Source organism: Lepisosteus platostomus, chromosome 13, assembly GCF_059453375.1.
Source record: "Lepisosteus platostomus isolate fLepPlt1 chromosome 13, fLepPlt1.hap1, whole genome shotgun sequence".
Classification (NCBI taxonomy): domain Eukaryota; kingdom Metazoa; phylum Chordata; class Actinopteri; order Semionotiformes; family Lepisosteidae; genus Lepisosteus; species Lepisosteus platostomus.
This window is the reverse complement of record NC_142623.1, coordinates 10,284,605-10,303,374: the sequence shown is the minus strand read 5'-3', so window position 1 is coordinate 10,303,374 and position 18,770 is coordinate 10,284,605. Positions and strand designations below refer to the sequence as shown.

The 18,770-nt window shown below is 42.8% G+C and overlaps 1 protein-coding gene across 2 annotated transcripts; it reads left to right on the top strand.

Moving 5' to 3' along the window:
- Nucleotides 1-7,165: 7,165 nt before the first annotated feature.
- fabp3 (fatty acid binding protein 3, muscle and heart) lies at nt 7,166-18,008 on the top strand. 2 transcript variants are annotated; one of them, XM_088603081.1, is made up of 5 exons: nt 7,166-7,302; nt 8,834-8,931; nt 15,159-15,331; nt 16,690-16,791; nt 17,732-18,008. In XM_088603081.1, the coding sequence occupies exons 2-5, from the start codon at nt 8,859-8,861 to the stop codon at nt 17,783-17,785; spliced, it is 402 nt and encodes a 133-aa protein (XP_088459207.1). In that variant the 5' UTR covers nt 7,166-7,302; nt 8,834-8,858; the 3' UTR covers nt 17,786-18,008. The 2 variants fall into 2 exon arrangements, with proteins under 2 accessions (XP_088459207.1, XP_088459206.1); XM_088603080.1 differs by lacking the exon at nt 7,166-7,302 and having other exon boundaries at nt 8,663-8,931.
- The last annotated feature ends 762 nt before the right edge of the window (nt 18,009-18,770 follow it).

Below are 18,770 nucleotides of genomic sequence, written 5' to 3'. Positions count from 1 at the left end.
AGCCCGCCTACCCGCGTGTCCGGGAGTGATTCGACGGCACAGGCTTCATCACGGCATCCTGACCTTCTGATTCCGGGATTAGGGAGCGTCCGGTCCCGTGACCCCCCTTTTATTCCCCCGTCCCTCCGCCGGATCCCTCTCCGGCTTTTAGCTCAGTTTGTCTGTCAGGATGGATTACCCGGTCTTGGACTTTTGCTACACTCATGGATTTGCCTCGGAATCCCTCGGACTGTTTGCCTCGGCCACACCTCCCCCGGACACCAGCGCACCCTGTTTTCCTTCCAGCCCCTTCCAGCATGCTTTTTTCCTCATGTTTTCCTCACTCCTCCCCGGATTGTGTTGTCTGCATAGGGTCCTTAAGAACGTTTTGTGACACATGTATGCCTTATTAAGACTGTCTTGTTTTATGCTTTGTATAAGCAAAAACGTCCCATGAAACATGTAGGAGTAGGAGCTGCTTGTAATAAAAGAAAAATGCTTGTGCTCTTTCCAGACTTTCCAAATGATACTTTAGAATCCCAGGAAATAATGCTAAAATATCACATTACAGGCATACTGTACACAGGTCTGCAATGCTGCAGTAGATCCACAAGATGGGAGTAGCGCACGAAATGTTTTCAACTCTTAAATGTACTGAAAGACTCCCTTTAACTTAAAAGTTACTTGACATCTGAACAGTTTCAATTCAGCAGTTTACAACTTCAATTAAGGGTTCAATTAAATAACTCTGCTAGGATGAAAACCATCAACTGTGGAAATCCAGAGCTGTTCTGTTCTTTAGGTTTGACTAATCTCTTTAAAAATACAGCCTCTTAATAACAAGGAAATGCTTCAACTTGTCCAATTAATCACATAATGAGTTCAATTAAGTACTCATTATGTCCTGAGATGGCAAAAAAACAGAAACTTTCTGACCCTCCAGGACTTGAGGTGTGCACCCTGAATTGGGGAAAATGTGTCCATCTCTGTTTTTATTTTGGCATGACTAGATTTTCACAGACACCCTACATCCATACATGAAATAAGAACCACACCAGTTCTTTGTACATAGTCTGTCAATCAATCCTACCAATCCTGTAATGTATGCAGGATTGAACATACTGTACACCTCACCAAATGGTGCAGTTATACTGTAGTTGGAATTTGAAAACAAAACCCTCAAACCTTTAACGATAATGCCATGACAGAGGAATCCAATTATCTATATTTTTCATAGGAAATTAAATTTCATTTTTGCCCTCCCCACCTAGCAGTCTGTGCCAAAGTATTCTGTGCATTTCTATGACCTAAATCCCTCTGCAGGACAAATTTGTACAGTGACGTGTGAGGCTGGTACTGAGACTGTAACTGCAGCTGTCTCTGCACTGGTCAAAGATTTACAAACACTGACCTTTGGCCTACTTTGTATATCAGGTGAGCAGTGCAGTGTGACTGGGTGAAAGAGTACTTAAGGGTACGATGACTTTGCTGGCTGAGAAAGCTGTTGAGGTGAAACTCTTAAGGCTCAATATTCAAAATGCCTTGAGTATCCTGCATCAAACAGAACAAATGGTCTTTGCACGTTTTGCACACAGCAATGTAAACAAACTTTAAATAATTATATTGCAGTTTGCAAGAGGTTTCCTTTTGACATTTGTTACAAAAGGTCCATAAAAAGTAGCTCTAGGAAGCTACAGAAATCCAAGGCATTCATGCATGAAGATTGAGAATTGCTTCATGTGCTCTCAAGGGGAACATCTCAAAGGAATCTTACTTACTCTGTTATGTTAATTAGACTTAATTGGGCATACAGGTGATATAAAAATGAGATGTTTGGTGGGGTGCAGCAGCTGTAGCAAAGGACAAAGAAGCATTACACAGTACAGAATAGTTTTAATGTAAACGGGACCTAAATACTACAGTACATGCAGGTGCAGGAGCATGCCTTGGTAGCAAAAAAACATTGCATGATCCTTCTAAATACGGTCACTTGTCTCGGGCCTGATTGTAGAGAAGCACTCCCTCTTATTGTGGTGTCCAAAATTTTACACCTAACTATATCTCCACAGCCTTTCTTACCTGTGCTCCCAATTCATTGTACCCCTTTTCTTTAATTAGATTAATAATACAATCATTGGCTCACAGGTCTACTCAAAAACCAGCTATGCACTGCACCTTGAGGTCCTACCTAAGTACTACTGAACAGTGGAGAAGTGAGATATGATCAGATGAATCATCAATGTTCTCAACAAACACACAAGTGCATGAAACAGCAGGCTTAGAGGAAATCTACAACCCTGAGTGCCTGGTTCCAACAGAGAATGGGTCTTGTGGTTCTATAATGTGGGCACAATTTCCTGACATGGTTTGGGTGCACTCCTTCCCTTAGAGACAAGCCTAGCTAACTGTCATTCAATGTTGCTGAATGATTCATTTTCATACAGTGTAGTGGAATGTCTTTCCTGCTGGGAGAGGTGTCTACCAGGATGACAATGTCCCCAGCCGCAGAGCGTGTGTGGCCACCCGAAAGGTTTGGTGATGTTAGCCACATGTCATGGCCTTCAACCAATCCAATCTGCACCTAATCCAGGATTTACAAGATATTCCAGCACGATGCGCCAGACTGCATTTTACACCTCCACCAATCAGGTGTGTGTTGACTGGCTTTCTCATGCAACAATGGTGCCACACCCCTCCTGGAGAATTTTACATGCTGGCAGACTCTATGCTGCAATGCACACATGCATAACAGGCTGTATTTGGTGGCCCAGCATCCTATTAAGTGACTTTACATGGGCGTTTCCTATTTTCTTGTCTACTACCTGTATATTATATGAAGGCGCTTCACACAATAGCTGGTGTGTTTTTTAATGGAGTTTTAGACTCATACAGCTGCTTTGTGAGTGATCAATGCCTTTGCATGGCCATGGCCGCAGGCAAGGGCCTAACCGTTTTTTTGGCAGCTGTTTTTAGTTTTCAGCCATATAAGATGTCTATGTGACAGGTGCAAGGGCTCTCAAGTCTCATCTTTCACAGATCCCTGAACTTCATGATCTACAGAAGTTCACTGTGCTGGCCTCCAGGATGGACTTGGCATCTGTTACGTAGTGGGTAGTTTGGTTCAAAACATCTAAGCTAATGATGTTTATTTTTTTTGTCACATTGTATCCTCTTATATCTTGATTGCTGAAGTACAGTATACAATTACACATTAAATCCCTTACTCATAGCAGAGCCTTAAGCTGTTCTATGTTTCTAATCTGTCATACTCCCTGAAATACAGTAGTTTGTAAAAAATAAGGAATTCCGATAAGAAAATTAGTGTATTAGTGTATTAGAATCTGAAATAAAAGAAGATCTAAATGCAAATGGCTCATGCTATCTGGTGTATGAGTTTATGACAATTCACACAACATAGGTATAAGAACAAGAATATCAGGAATAAGGACGAATGTGGATTAAGGATAAAGACAGTTCTTGTGTAGAACAATAGAAATAATATTAAGACAGGTTTAGGTTGAGACCTTGAGGTTTAGCATGAGACATTGCATTAAGATTGAAATAATTTGCAGTGGTTTGTAATAATGGGCTGATGATAACTCTCAAAGGCTAAGTGAGAATTTACATCGCACAGAGCATGCTTGTAGGTAATTTGTCTTATTGATGTCCAATGTCTCTGTCAATTGCAACTCATGTCCAATGTTAATTTAAATATAGGTTGTGTGAAAGCAGAACTGACACTGAAATGCAGACACTTCCAATACCATTCAAACAACACAATCAGAGCAATGTTTAAGAAGAGTAATACAAACATGAAAAATTAGAAGAGGACTTTTACCTAGCTTTGCTCATTTGAATACTAGTGGCAAACGATCTGCGATTTCTACCAACTCTACAAGATGACTCTAGTTTCTCACAATAATGTGTTAAGGGAAGATGACTGTTTCCTGCCTTTAAATGCTCATCAACTTAAACGCTACCTGTGTCCCAGGCTCCTTGGGCTGTTGTTGATTTTGAAATAGGGTCTCCATGTTGTCTTGATCAGGACCTTTTAGAATTTTGAGTACCTGAATTAGGTCCCATTACACAACCTCTACAACAATATCTTTCTACTAATGTGGTCACCAAAGAGAGGACTAGCTAATGCATTGTGTACTTCTATACTCTCAACATATCTGAGTATTTTGCTGACCTTTAATTGCTACCCAATACTGTCTAGTTAAAGAAAGTAAAAAACCTCTTACATCTCGCTCATATATTTTTCATTCCAATTCTCTAACACCTATTTGATATCTAAACTTCATGTGCTGGTTATGCAGCTTGTACTCTGCCAACACCATGTCTTTAGATGCCCCAGTTCCAAGCACTTGCACAGGGAGCAGAGAATTATGCTACAGCAAAAGCTGAGCAGCATGTGTGTTGTGTGCTGTTTGTTCAAAGGTATTGAGATGCTGACCTCCAGAGGATTACTCAAAAGTCAAATCAACCCCATTGCACAAATCTGTAAATACACTGTGACTCGACTCACACGTCCATGTTCTGTCTGCGTGTCTTCGTAAGAATCACAGCAGCTGCAGCTTGCCAGGTAGAATTGACTAGATACAGTTTTCCACAACAGATTGGTCTCATTCTTAAAAACCAACTGAGCAACAGCTCAATACTTGCATACATTTGAAGCTGTAGCCCTTGACATGTTAAGGGAATTTAACAATTGCTTAAGTGCCCACAGTCATCTGCCCAGGAAATGTGTTATTGTCTTTCAGCTGGCTGCTTGATTTTGGCCCAAGTGTTGCTAGATAATTGGAACGCATTTCAACCAGTGTGTGTGCCTCTGAAAGCATGGTTGGGGCTTTGATACTTACCTCTTAAACCCCACTGATGAAGAAGCAGCTGCAGGACGATGTTAAGAGAGGGGAGCTACGTCAGTGCATTTGCCGAGTAACCAGATAAAGAAGGTTCAACAGATGAAACATTGCGTTTCTTCATCCTACTTTTCAGTGTGGAACTAACCTTTTCTTCTTCCCTTGCAACTTCCAGTAAGATGCTTCCTGCTAGAAATCATCCAAGATCACACCTGGAAGGCTAATGTAACTAAGCAACTTAAGTTCATTACTTGTGTTACCAGAGTTCAAGTCTTCTGCAGTTAGGTGCTGGCAGATGCTTTGGGGGATATGGGTACATTGCTTGACCAAGACAGTGTATTCTTCTCTGATGCACTGTGGAAACAAGCTTATGTATCAGATGGCAGATTCTCTGAAGCCTGTCCACTCTTTCTAGTCTAGGCATGTATACTGTACGTGCTTCTCATTCAAATGGAATAAAGAAGGCTGGTTTAGGCATGTCTTCTTGCAGCTTGCTCAGATGGGATGAAGAAGGCATCCTGGTCTTCCTTTACCTTCACAAACTGGAGCAGCTTCCAAGGCTTCCATGCGAAGGGGATGCAAGCACGTTGGGATCCCAGTCTACCACGTGGGAGTCACGTCAGTGCAAAGCGTCAAGCAATGTTGAAAAGTTGCAGCCTGGCTGCCACCTGGCCTGCCTTCTGTTAAGAATGTAGCAACACATGGCTGAATCTGGAGCAGGGCTGTCAGAGGTTCAGCTTTGCATACAGGGGTTTGAACAGCAGGACCTTTCACTTTTGACCTCCAGTTCCAATGTAAACATAGGCTGGGTAAGGTGTCAGATTGGTGGCGTAAGATTTTGTAGAAGGTTGGAAAAACTGGGCTGTGGTTGTACTTTAACACCTGAAGTGCCCAATAAACAGCCTTAAATTGGGAGATTTTATTATATTTCACTGCAGTGTTTTACATCATGTTTAGCAACAGGTATGAATAAACTTTGACTCAGCATTACGAAGACAGAAAAGCCTTGAGCTTTTTTCTTCTTCTATTGCACTTTCAATGTTTTCAAAACCAGGTGGATGAAGCACAGCTTTCTGCATTTGTTCAAAAAGGAGGAGCGACTTCTAAAACGCCAGAGCAAGAGTGAAGATTTTCTAATTCAGAGATCTCGATCCAGAAGAGATGGGTGGACTTCAGCTTCAAATAAGCATGCAGTTTGCAACTATACTATTTTTGTGGTAATAAAAGCACCAGTATCATTTTGTCTCAACAAACGCTGACTAAGCTGAGGAAGAAAGCCTTTGCTAACTGTATTGAAGTGTGGTACTGTGCAATGTTATGTAATGTGGTACTGCCTATAACTCTTATTTTCACAATTGTTCTACTTTCAGTCTCATTCAAATTGCTATTGCATATACTGTACATTACACTTAGTAAAAAACAGTACTGAACTTTTTTTCTACTATTATGGAACTGTGAAAAAGTATAGAATAGGTCATGTCAAGCCTGTTGCTGTGCACACCACACGTCATGGCACAGTTCATATACTTTCACATGCATTTTCAAAAAACAGGCCAAAGAACATCTTGTAATTGTCGTGTTGCTATTTAATGTGGAAATCAGGCCCGTTATCAAACTGTAGGCTGCTCACGGCATGCGGCCCCTTGTGTTTTCTTGCTTTGCACCTGCCTGTTCCATCGGTGTATTTTACATTTTGTTATTGTTGCTCAATTAAGAGATGGACATTATGTACCCAACAAAGGCGTGCCCAAACTTGGAAAACGTCTCGATCAAAGATAAAGATAAAATCAGTTTTCAGGTATTTGTCTTGTTTTGGCGCAATGACTCAAAACCCCACAGCGGCTTCCAAACGCGATGCAGTGTCCGTCCGTCGTCACATGACGTTCTAGCGCGCGATCTCGTGCATTAGCGCGCTTTCCCAACAGGCTGGCAGTTTTGTTTTTCACCTTTATCTCTCAACCAATTACAAACTAATTCACTATATTAATTAGTTAAATAGGACTGACTTTAACGAATCCACCTTCAACACAGTTTGTCTCTATGTTTAACTCAGACAAAAGTTATAAAGGGTATCTCGACAAAAAAAAAACACGTGTAAACTTATACGTTACACTGACCAACAAACCTTTGCTGCACAAAACCGTAACTACACTACCCAAACCCTTGCGAGCGACACCCAACTATATGCCACGTGCACGGAAGAGAAATATCGCTGCGTCATGACGCATAAACAGCATAACGTGGACTCTGATTGGTAAATCTTTCTAATACGTCATTACGTACGGACAGGCATATATACAGGGTTAGCAGGGGGCGGTACGGCGCGCAGTAGTAAATTTAGGCGTCAGGGATCGCTGCAATTTCCCCAGCAGAAAATCGAAACGGCAGTTAGAGTGGGCCGTTAGCCGAATCCCATAAGGATTGACACCGGTCGGATTAAACAGTGTCAGCTAAATCAGAGGTAGCTAATTTACTTTCCAACCGTAATTTCTCATTTTACTTTTTTAAAAAAATTCTGGTGTCGTATCCAATTCAGTGTCTCCTAGAAGTCTGTAGCTTCACCGCACCTCGTGCGAAATTCACACGCATTTTTCCAAGCTTTCCACGATGCCCAAAATACTGGCGGGGACTGCGTGCGAGTATCTCTTCGCTCATTACCGCGTGGTTTAAAAGGAGCCCTTGGTCCTGCGTGTTTATGAGCGGTTTTGTCGGTGCATTTAATGCTTTTGCTATGGATGATTGTAAACATTTCTCCTGTCACCCCGTGAATGAAAATGCTTCAGATCTTTCCACAAGCCAGGGGAGTCCGAAAGAAAGCACTCATAGGCTGGGTGCATGTTTTGTCTTGGTGTGACTTGTAAAACTTTATATGTAGATCATGAGGAAAAATCGTGCGTTCCCGAGAACGGAAGTACAAAGCGCTCGTTTGTTAAATCTATGCGAGATCTATCTTGAGAGCATTTTTTGTGCCTGGTTGATATGTGCTTAACGGTATTAAAACAAGTTTGGGTGAAAGTCTGCCAACCTTTCAATATAAACCTTTTGTCTTGTAGGGGTTCTTCGGTAGGTCCTTAATATTAGAACTTTTAATTCGCTTCCTTGATTTTCATTTTTACACTTTACTACAGTCTAAGGGCACACGGAGCTCTATTGTTTTTAAAGGGTGTAGCGTTGTTATTTCTTGCCTTAAGCATTAACGTGTGTCGTGAATAACGAGAATACTATCTGCATAACTGGAGGAGGATGCTCAGATATAATCTGTCTTCTGAGTGTTAGCTACCGTCTTACTCCTGTCTTGCGTTTAAGGGAAAAGGCGTTTTAATTTCCGAGACATGAACACCATTGCATTGATAAAATCCTTTATTTAAAATTATCCCGTTGTGCATGAAGACGTTTTATGCAAAAGTGTGCTACCAGAAGGTTTAGCAGTTCTCCTGATAGACGATGTGGAGCATTGGCATTGTTGAGCAGCTGTTAGACGCACTCTGCTTCTGACGGGCCCCCTTGTGTGCTCAGAGATGGGGGGAAGGGGCCTGTCGTCGGGCAAGGCCGTGCACTTGATGGTCCCATTGACCTCTTCCAAATCGATTCGCAGCGGAGCCAGCCTGCGCATCTGCAAACTCGCTCGTCCCTGCCCTGAATCCCCCCCTCCTCCCCTTCGCTCCCGCCGTCTCAGTCTTTACATTTCATTATTCCCGCTGGCCCCTCGCGTTATTCCACTCCTCCCCCACCCCGCAGACAAATTCTTTGTCTGTTTCCCGTTTTTCCTCCCAATCCCATTCCCTCGCCGCTCTCGGCGCTTGATCCCCAGTCGTCCCGTCTCTCTCCCTCTCTCCCTCTCCCACACCCCCTCTCTGCTTCTCTGACATCACAGACTGCTGATATAAAACCTTCCAGTAGAAAGGCGAGAGTCCTGCGCTACTGCTGCTGCTGCTCTGTCACACATTCTCCCTGTCGGTGTTTGACACAGCTATCTTCTTTCCTCCACGCAGACTGCTCGCTGACCCTCCAGTCATCATGGTTGAGGCTTTCGTCGGAACCTGGAATCTGCAGGAGAGCAAGAACTTTGATGACTACATGAAAGCCATTGGTGAGTGAATCAGGAGAGACCTAGGGCAAAGCGGCAGTCCTCCGTTTTATTGGAATTCATCTTTCATGCATAATGCACGTCTTGCAGTCGGATGATTCAGCCAGGCGCAGGTGCTGTCAAAACTGCTGCCATTTTAACTCTTGCTGAGCCACCCACGAGCCCGACACAATCTGCCAAAATTGGTAAGGCGAACACAAAGGTGATCTTTGGTATTTGCGAGGTAAAATCAAGAGCTGGTGATGGAATTTAATGGAGAAGCACAGGCAGCCAATAGGGGAAAGATCGGTTTACATTGCCAGCCATAAGAATGTAAGCATTTTACCCATCACGGATAAATGGGAGATAAATGAAGCACTGCCTGCTGTGAGGTAGATGAAAGAAATACTGCTGTAAAATTCCCATTTTTACGGAGATGAGTCTTAAAGGAATCTCCCCATTTCTATTAACATTTTGCAGACATGCAAACCATGACGTGATGCAGCACCACTCTCTGTTGAATTAGGAGGTTATGTTTGAGAGGTGGACATTGGGCACCCGTATGTACGTGTGCACTTTCCAAAGCAGAGAGCATGTCTGAAGTGGCAAGCTGGGTGTGCAAAATTCAGTCCTCTCGGTCCTCCGGCATGCACTTCAAATAGTGCTGATTTACAAAGGGGGGGGGGGGGGCCCATTCATCTGAGGAAGAAGTGTTTCAGCACATTAACGGGGAGCTGAACAGCTGCCCCACCTTTTCCCTCCCCCAGGCTACGGTCTGGACACGTTCCTCTACTCTTGAGAGCAGGACATGTGCTGCTACATGTTCAATGCAGTGGTGCTGCTGAGCGTTATGTCATGTGGCACACCTCAGTTTCCCATGCTGCGTGCCCCAGAGGTCAGAATCGGGCTGGTTCAGCATGCGAGTCCAGTTAGAGTTTAACCCACTCATGTCCTTGGCTTGTCCTTTTTTTGTGCGGTTGAAGTGAACTAGTTCTGAGGGGGAAGACATTTATTTCTACGTTTTGCCTTGTTTGATTTGACCCTCATTTCATGCTTTCCCACCCCCTCCCTTTTTTAAAAAGCAGGTGGGGTGTATTTACCTCGTACAGAAATAGTGCCGGTTCTTTGCTCGGAAGCCAGATATCCCTTCATCCTGTTACTTGTTAAATGAAATGCGTTTAGTTTCTTATCTGCACTGAAACAACCTGGGCTTGGTCTCGGAATGCCCTTATTTTCTTCATGTGCTCTCACACAGCCTTTCTGATACTTTCCAGTGTGTGGCCATCCTTTAATGCCTGTGTAAATGATTTGACAGTCTGCGACGGATGAGTAATGCAGTAAGTAATATAGTATCTTTAAGAGCCGAAGTGCCAACAGTGCATTTTGTTGAAGTGGAACGACAAGTTTGTTTTACATGAGCTGATAGATGAGTGTGCTTACTTTATTTGCCTCTCGTTAGTCTTTGTGTGTTCCTTTCCAAGTGCTTTCACACCTCCTTTTCTTCAACAGCGGGTTATTTGGTAAGTATTTGCGGTCAAATCGGATTTCTGAGTTTTCACAGCTACAGGTATGGTGCCGCTCATGGCCTAAAAGAGACAAAAGTAAAATGCAGCTTATACACTGCAAACTGACTGGAATAAAAATGATATTTTAACCTGATCATACATGTTTGGTGGAGTTGCCTTTTAACTTTAAGAAGATGCTGTTGTTATCTTGAGTGAGACTGAAGATTCTTGCAGGATGGTCATTGTCCATTAATGGGTTATGTTGGGAGAAACGATGCACTTAAAAGCCACAGCAGAAAACCTGTGCTGAAATTAGTGGTGGCCTGAGCAGTTCTCAGGGGGGTTTGAGAACACCCTGACAGGTCTGCATGACATTGCAAAACCCTCAAGGTGTGGATCCAACAACACCATAAAAAGTCATTTGGCCATTAACACGTTTACAAACCGAACAAGCAAACCTCCCCGTATCTCATTTTACTGCCAGCTGCTTTTCAACCCAAGACTCTCATGCAGCTGGTTATTGTATCCCAATGAATGGGTCAGCTTCATCAGAAAAGCTGGTTTTGGTCTTGAGTACACCCTGCATACAGTATGTGCAGCTAAGGTCTGTGTTTCATTTATCCAATTCTGCCTTAATGTTAAAGTTCAACACCTTTGCATCTTCTGATGACCAGACTCATAACGCTACCAGAGCAGAAGTGCTGAATGTGCAAGTGGTGTCTGAGCCACAGTTTTTGAAGAACGTCTTCCTGCAGCTTTAAAACTGCACGTTCATCAAAAGGCAGGAGCTCTTGCATGCACATTACTAGTGAGTTTTACAGTGTAATAATAATAATAATAATAATAATAATAATAATTGCTTACACTTATATAGCGCTTTTCTGGACACTCCACTCAAAGCGCTTTACAGGTAATGGGGACTCCCCTCCACCACCACCAATGTGCAGCATCCACCTGGATGATGCGACGGCAGCCATAGTGCGCCAGAACGCTCACCACACATCAGCTATCAGTGGGGAGGAGAGCAGAGTAATGTAGCCAATTCATAGAGGGGGATTATTAGGAGGCCATGATTAGTAAGGGCCAATTGGAAATTTGGCCAGGACACCGGGGTACACCCCTACTCTTTTCGAGAAGAGCCCTGGGATTTTTAATGACCACAGAGAGTCAGGACCTCGGTTTTACGTCTCATCCGAACGACAGCGCCTGTTTACAGTATAGTGTCCCCATCACTATACTGGGGCATTAGGACCCACATGGACCACAGGGTGAGCGCCCCCTGCTGGCCCCACTAACACCTCTTCCAGTGTGACCTCATGCATTTGTTTTCACATATAAACATGGTGAATTGTCTTCCAGGAACCCAAATTTAACATTGACCCGGTCTGATATTTTTTTTTTAAGCTTTGTCCGCCAATATGCCGTTAACTGCCCCATTAATATCTAGCAGAGTTTCAATTGGGCAGTAATTGATGGTGGCTTTTACAGTATAAGGTGTCAAATGGTTGCTTAATTAGCAGATAAATGCCCCTTGTGCATGCAACAGGATGAAGTTCTCCACGCTATCGATATTAATCTAGACTCCGCCCAGTTGTGTTATTTACACAGAGTAAGGTCAAGTGTGCAGACGTCCAGTTTTTGGAATGATCATTTGCACTGTAGCCACACCTTGCTCTGGCAACACTCCAGCAGAGTTAATATTTGATGGCGCCACCCCTTTGCCTTTTGCAAGAGACCATGTGTAGACAAGGTCGCCATTTCTGATTGGCTCTGTGTATGGCTGAGGTCATGACCAGACTGTCCTCAGTGACTCCTGGCCAAATGTTTAGCCATTGCCTTGCATCCTGGGTGTGGAATAGAGTGCCCATTACTATATGGCTCCATTTCCTGGGTTGTGCTAAAAAAATTTCAACATACAGGCTAATCTGTTATAACTGTACAGTGTCCTTCAGAGCAAAATGTCAGTTTGTGTCTTATCCAGTTATTTTACTCCTTTCTATGGAAGCTTGTGCTTTTTCTAATTTGGTGTCTGTGTCTCTGCTTAGACTCTTAATTACCACTGTGGTTATTGCCACAAACAATACCTTCTGAAAACAGATTGTAAGATCCTGCCAGCAGGTCTATTATTCAGAAGCCGCCGCGCCTTCCTGTGTGGCACAAGTTAATCCACTAGATCCCTGATATGAAATTAAAGTTATTTTGAGATTTGTTCCGAGTAAGTTGTCTATATTCGGAAAATTGTGGTTGTCTGTCATTAACTCGGCTCTGTGCTGAAACAATTGAAATACCCTGCTGGGAAAGGAGCTGAGACCATCGACATGCACAAAAATAAAACTTCAAAACAGTAGGCAGCTCTGTGGGGAGAGCAGATCGGGATGGGGGAAATTTATGTGTGTAAGTTTTACTGTATTTGGATATAGTAAACCTTCCAATTGGATGAAAGGTACTGTTTCTTTCACTGTTTGCACGAAACGCTGGAGTTGGATATGGGCTGATCCTTCCCATCATGAGTTCAGCTTTGTGCCCTTGGGATGTGCACAGCCTGGCAGTGTGGTGGCTGGTGCTGCTCCCTCACTGCTCTTGAAACGTGGGTTCAGTTCCAGGTGGGAGTTTGCATGCTCTCCCCTGGTTTGACTTTTGTTTTTTGAGTGCTCCAGTTTGCACTCTCCAAAGACTTGTTCGTTAGATTAATTAGCATTGCTAAACCCTCGCTATGTGTGTTTGCCCTGCCAAGGGCTGGGCTAGCACCCCCATCCTGGAAGAGGTCCTGCCAGGAAGACAACACCCATAGATAGTTTGCTAGTAGCTAACTGATTGGAAGATGGTAGCCAGCTTTTTTTTTCCAAGTTTTTGATAACATTTCTTCCAATTCTCCTCTGTTGAAGGCTAAAGAGCTTGTTTGTTTTTTTGCCTGTTTATGTGCTAGTACTACATTGAAATATTGCATGAAAACCACCCCTATAGTTTCAGTGTGGTTTCTTGACTATACAAACTCAAGATGCTGGATGGAAGTCTGTGCTGTTTTACCAGTATTGTTCTTTAACTATTTTGCAATGAGGCTTTGTCAGAAGAAAAATATACCCACTATTCAATAACCAGGACATTCATTAGATCTATATATTCAACTAGACAAGAGGGAACGATCAGACAGGGGCTCTGCTGGAACATGTGCAAATTCTGCTTCGTGAACAAGCTGCTTGACCTGCTGTACTGATACTCCGCTGCAAAAAGGGAATGAACCTGATCAAACATGCAAACGAGAGGATCATCATTGTATTTTTTTCTTGTGGGAAAAAAAAACAAGACCAGATGGGTAAAAAAAACCCACAGCAGTAGCAGTTGGACTGGTTTGGTAATGATATATGCAGGGGCATATTCAGACATCTCTACATTTGTTTTCAACAGCTAGCTCGTTCAGGCCTTGATACAAATTGTTGTAGCTTCTCGGGCTCAGTGGGCAACAAAACGGTGAGATCCATGCCGGAGCTCATCCCGGTTTGAACCACACTATGCCAAATGGAGAGCTTCTCTTCTTAATGGGACAGCAGTCCATAGCAAGAATGACCTTCCAGCAATGCTGGATTTAGGATTAATCCTGGGGCGGTGTGGTGGCTCTGTGGCTAAGGATCTGCACCTGTGGCCGGCAGAGGAATCCTACTCTGTTGGGCCTCTGAGCAAGGCACTTAACCCCAACTGCTCCAGGGGCGCCGTATAAATGGCTGACCCTGTGTTCTGACCCCAAGCTTCTCTCCCTGTCTGTGTGTCTCATGGAGAGCAAGCTGGGGTATGTGAAAGGACAAATTCCTTATGCAATGGATTTTCCTAACAGTTGGTTCAAGTAGTTAATATTGCAGATTGAAAACTAGAAGACCCTGAAACCATGGGGGGCTGGCGCTGCCCATCTCTGATTCAAAACATTATCGATTACACATGGTTATTTTAAGACCATTTTGACAACCCCGGCACAAAACAAGCTATCTAAAATACTCATTTCATGTTTTGTTACAGCGTTAAATGATTTGCCTTTAAAATCCAATATGTAAAACTCTGTGGGATCCTTCTGGTTGGAATGTGGGGATGTAAAAATGCAAGTTATTACCAGCAAGAATAAAGTCCATGAAGGATAAAAGTAAGACCCAGAAGAGGGATTGGGTGAACGTGCGAAAGCAGTAGGTTTTATCAGAAGATACAGAGATGATTACAGACAGCAAAGCTTGTTGCTGTAATAAATGAGTCCTTTAGCCAGGGTAGGTGCAGTAGATTGTGTGAACTGTGTTAGAACGAGCTTGTTCATTTTTCAGTCAGTTTTCTACAGTCTTCATTGCGGTGTAGGTCGGTAAATCTCATCATCTCAGGGTCTCTCTCTCAAGCCACTGGTGATAAGCGGGACTGGGGCGTTACAAGACTTGGGATGGAGACATGCAAGTCCTAATGGACTGCTGCGCTGGAGGACAGGAAAGGACTGGGAAGCCCTGCACTACCAAACTGCTGCCATCTAGTCCCAGTATCGCACTCCTACATCTTAACAGCTCTGTAAAGTGAGCAATTCTGCTCTTACTTCCCTCTGCCTTTAGATTCCAAATACCTGCTGTTATTCCTTATTTTAATTCATTTTATAGATAACTGTTTGCAATTTCTCAAGGCCCAAGACCTCTTATTTGAATCGGCTACTTTCTTAAATGGTCAAAAATGTACTATGCTTTCTGCACTTGTGGCTTTGACCGATGGGTCCGAATTGTCTCGCAGGGGTGGGCTTTGCCACCAGGCAAGTTGGCAGCATGACCAAACCCACCACCATCATCTCCGTGGACGGAGACACGGTCATCGTGAGAACGCAGAGCACGTTCAAAAACACCGAGATCAAGTTCAAGCTGGGCGAAGAGTTTGACGAGACCACAGCCGACGACAGGAAGGTCAAGGTAAATCTTCCATCTCCTGGTTTCCTGGCTCTGGCCAGGCTGATTGTTAACCTTCATTTCTCTAAACCATTGGGGGGAGGGGCGTTTAGTTTAATGCCGATTCTAAGGAGAAGGTCATTTGTAGCATTGGTTTTAGCATTTCAGAAGGATTTTCCAAACGCATTTCGTTTTGTGAGTGGTAGTGCTAATGAGTGTGTCAGTTGGTTTGAGAATTGTAAACAGAAGCACTGGTGTGACTGTCTCGCACACATTTAACTTCAAATCAGCGCTATTAACTATCATATGGTCTCTTGGGACTCGGTTATCGATATAAAACTACAACTGACATCCTGATAGAAAAGCTGGTTTTGGAATGATTGAATGAAAAGTGAAATTACTTGGTTAAATGCTTTGATCTCTTTTGCCCCTGAAGAGTTACTTCCTGTAATAACTTGGATAAAAACAGGTTCCTGAACATGTACAGTAAGTAACCAAAAAGTGAATGATTTTTTTCCATTTGACCAAAAGCTATTTTTTCATGTGACAGCAGTGCATCAGGATGTCACTTCTTCATTTAAAACTTCTTCATTTAGGAGGATGCTTTGCTCATTAAGTATAGGGATTGTCAAGACGGGAATTTATTTTACAGTAGGAGTTGGTGGTGGGGGATTAAATCAATCCTAAGATAATTTTGTTTTACCTTAGTGTAGTGTTTAGTATTGCACAGATTTGGGAATGTTTGGAATCACTTTTGAAAGGATCAAAGCGTCAAGAAGTTGACAGGGGGTGTCTGTAGCCATTACAACATCTGGCAAACATTTACTCTTGACTTCACTCATTCATTCCAGTCTTGTCCACTGCAGTGCTGTGATGCATCCAGCTAATTAAATGATAATCAGCAGGCTCTATGTATTAAATTGCTGGTTGCAACAAAACTATTTGTGTTTTAGAAGTTGATTAGCCCTGGATTAACATTAAAGAAACCCAATATTGCCGCTAGGAGCGCCTCATTTAATGGTAGTTCTGACCACCGTATGAGTCATTCCCTTTCACTATAGTATGCGTCAGTGTTATCTCAAGGGAAATTGTTCCATGTGGGTTGTACAAGGTAATGTTTAAATATCTTTATTAACATGAAAAGCAAAAATACTTTTCCAGTAGCAGACATCCTTTTTCAATTCCAGATTCCGCAAACACAGGGAAGGGGTTTGGCTTTCGTTGACAACGGGAGTTCTGAATTCTCTCGCTACAGTCAGTGTCACCTTTGCATGTTTATGAGTGAACAGAATAGCAGAGCTCAGACCTGGAGAAACACGTGGAGCCCCGATCCCTGCGATTCTGTGTTAAGGTGATCATGGTTCCTCTTCCTCTTTCTGCAGTCGTTAGTAACAGTGGATGGAGGGAAGCTGGTTCATGTTCAGAAGTGGGAGGACAAGGAGACCTCGCTCGTGAGGGAAGTCAATGGAAACCAGCTCGTACTGGTCAGTAATCCTCACTTTAACTGGTAAACCTACAGTATTTAGCCACATAGCAGTGCTCATTAGTAAAGCAGTGGCTTTGTCATTTTCAAATTTTGTGTTTAATTCAAATATTTTCTTATATCCATCACAATCCCCACATAGATTATATTTTACTGTTAGGAAGTACTACCTGCTCCTAACAATCTTCTAGACCTTCCATTGGCAAGACTGAGCAGTCAGACACCAGAAGTCAGTGGGAGTGGACTGTGGAGTAATTCTTGTTTAAGATTATGAAATTGTAGGCAGTCCAACCAGTAGGTGAGACCTGTATATTCACATGCCATGCATCCAAAATGGACTTTGGTGTTTTTGTGAACCAACACATTGAGACAGGACTTTGTGGCAGAGGATACAACTATACTAAATGTCATAATGCATTCTATATTGTGTGGTGTCATGTGGTTTTTCTGACCATAGATATCTTCCATAGTTATGTTAACCCAGCACAGCAAAATGAAGAATTATTTTTAAAGTTATGCTGCTTTGCCCACAGTCCTAATAAAACCCTGAATTGTAATCATTAGTGACATTTTTTGGAAATGGAAAAAAGTCAGTAATGCTAATTGCTGTTATAACACGAGTGCTGTTTGCAAAACATTAAACCTTGGGGCTGTTTAGCAATTTTATGTAGATCAAAGTGTCTTCAGATGATGATGTAATAGGTTTTTATATAGCACCATTCATGATTCATTTCAAAACCGTTTTAGTCTGTGGTAGCAGTTTATGTAAGTTACATAAGTAGCAAAAAACAAATCCTTGGTGTTTTTTCTGGAATATAGAGCATGGGAAGAATTTAGAGGTGGATTTAAAGTGACATCTCTGTGAAAGAAGGCACAATATGTGCAAGTGCCTGATCCTGAAGTCATGCCTTGACTCGCCTGCTCTGTGCTTTGCCCTGCAGACCCTGACGATGGGAGATGTAGTTAGCACACGTACGTACGTGAAGGCGCAGTGAGAGGTTCTGGACTTTCTCCTCGAGTTCTTAAGGGCTTGATCACCTTCGCATCCCCAGGCCCTGGCAGCGAGAGTATGGACTGAAAACATGGGCTCACCTCGGCTGCTATATGTTGTGATGTTTCCATTGTGTGCCAGGCGTCTTGTCACTGAGCAATGCTAATTGTCATTGTTTTCCACTTACTGTGTCACTTGAAAATAAAATTCCAAAAAGCTCAAATTGATTGCATTAGCTTCTGCTGTGCTTCTTAGCCGGGTTGTTGTATGGGGCTGGTGTCTTTATTTCTGTCTGCGAGGTTATTGCTTGTAACAGACATTATTTCAGGGATGGGCAACTCCAGACAATCTCCCGATTTTCATTCTACTTTCGATCTCAAGCCAATTTGTTATCTAAGAAAGCATCAGGTTTCTTCAAAGGTGTTCCAGCTCCTCTCCGGACAGTTTCTGCAGGTTAACAAAACCTTGGAAAAGTAGCAGCACCCGAAGAGCAGAAAACAAGCTGATATAGGACATTGAGCGGAGTTGGAATTAAATCCACTATGGTATGTTAATATACCTTAATTGTAATATTGATTCTTAAACAGCTGAGCTGTTTGCAGCTAAGTCATGCACTGCCATGTGATGAATCCTGGTCACAATTACTGTAGCTATAGACAGTGTTTATTCTGGTCATGTATAAGCCATAAGGCTCAAGCTGAGTGCTAGTAACTTTTTTTGCAGGGCTCACAAATGTCTCAGTCTGGTAAGTGTGAAATTGTGGAGCGTTATTGATACCAAGAAAAAAAGTATATTACAGAAAAACCCTTAAAGGGAGATGTCTGCTTGGCACTACACCATGAAACTGTAAAAGATCTAATGTATTAGTTCTGTATTCTGGTCTATGCTAAGAAGATACATAGCCAGAGGTTAAAATTGATCCTTTCATGCAGACTAGGAGCACTTAAAACAAGTCACCTGCACCACATGTGTGTCTAATAACGAACCAG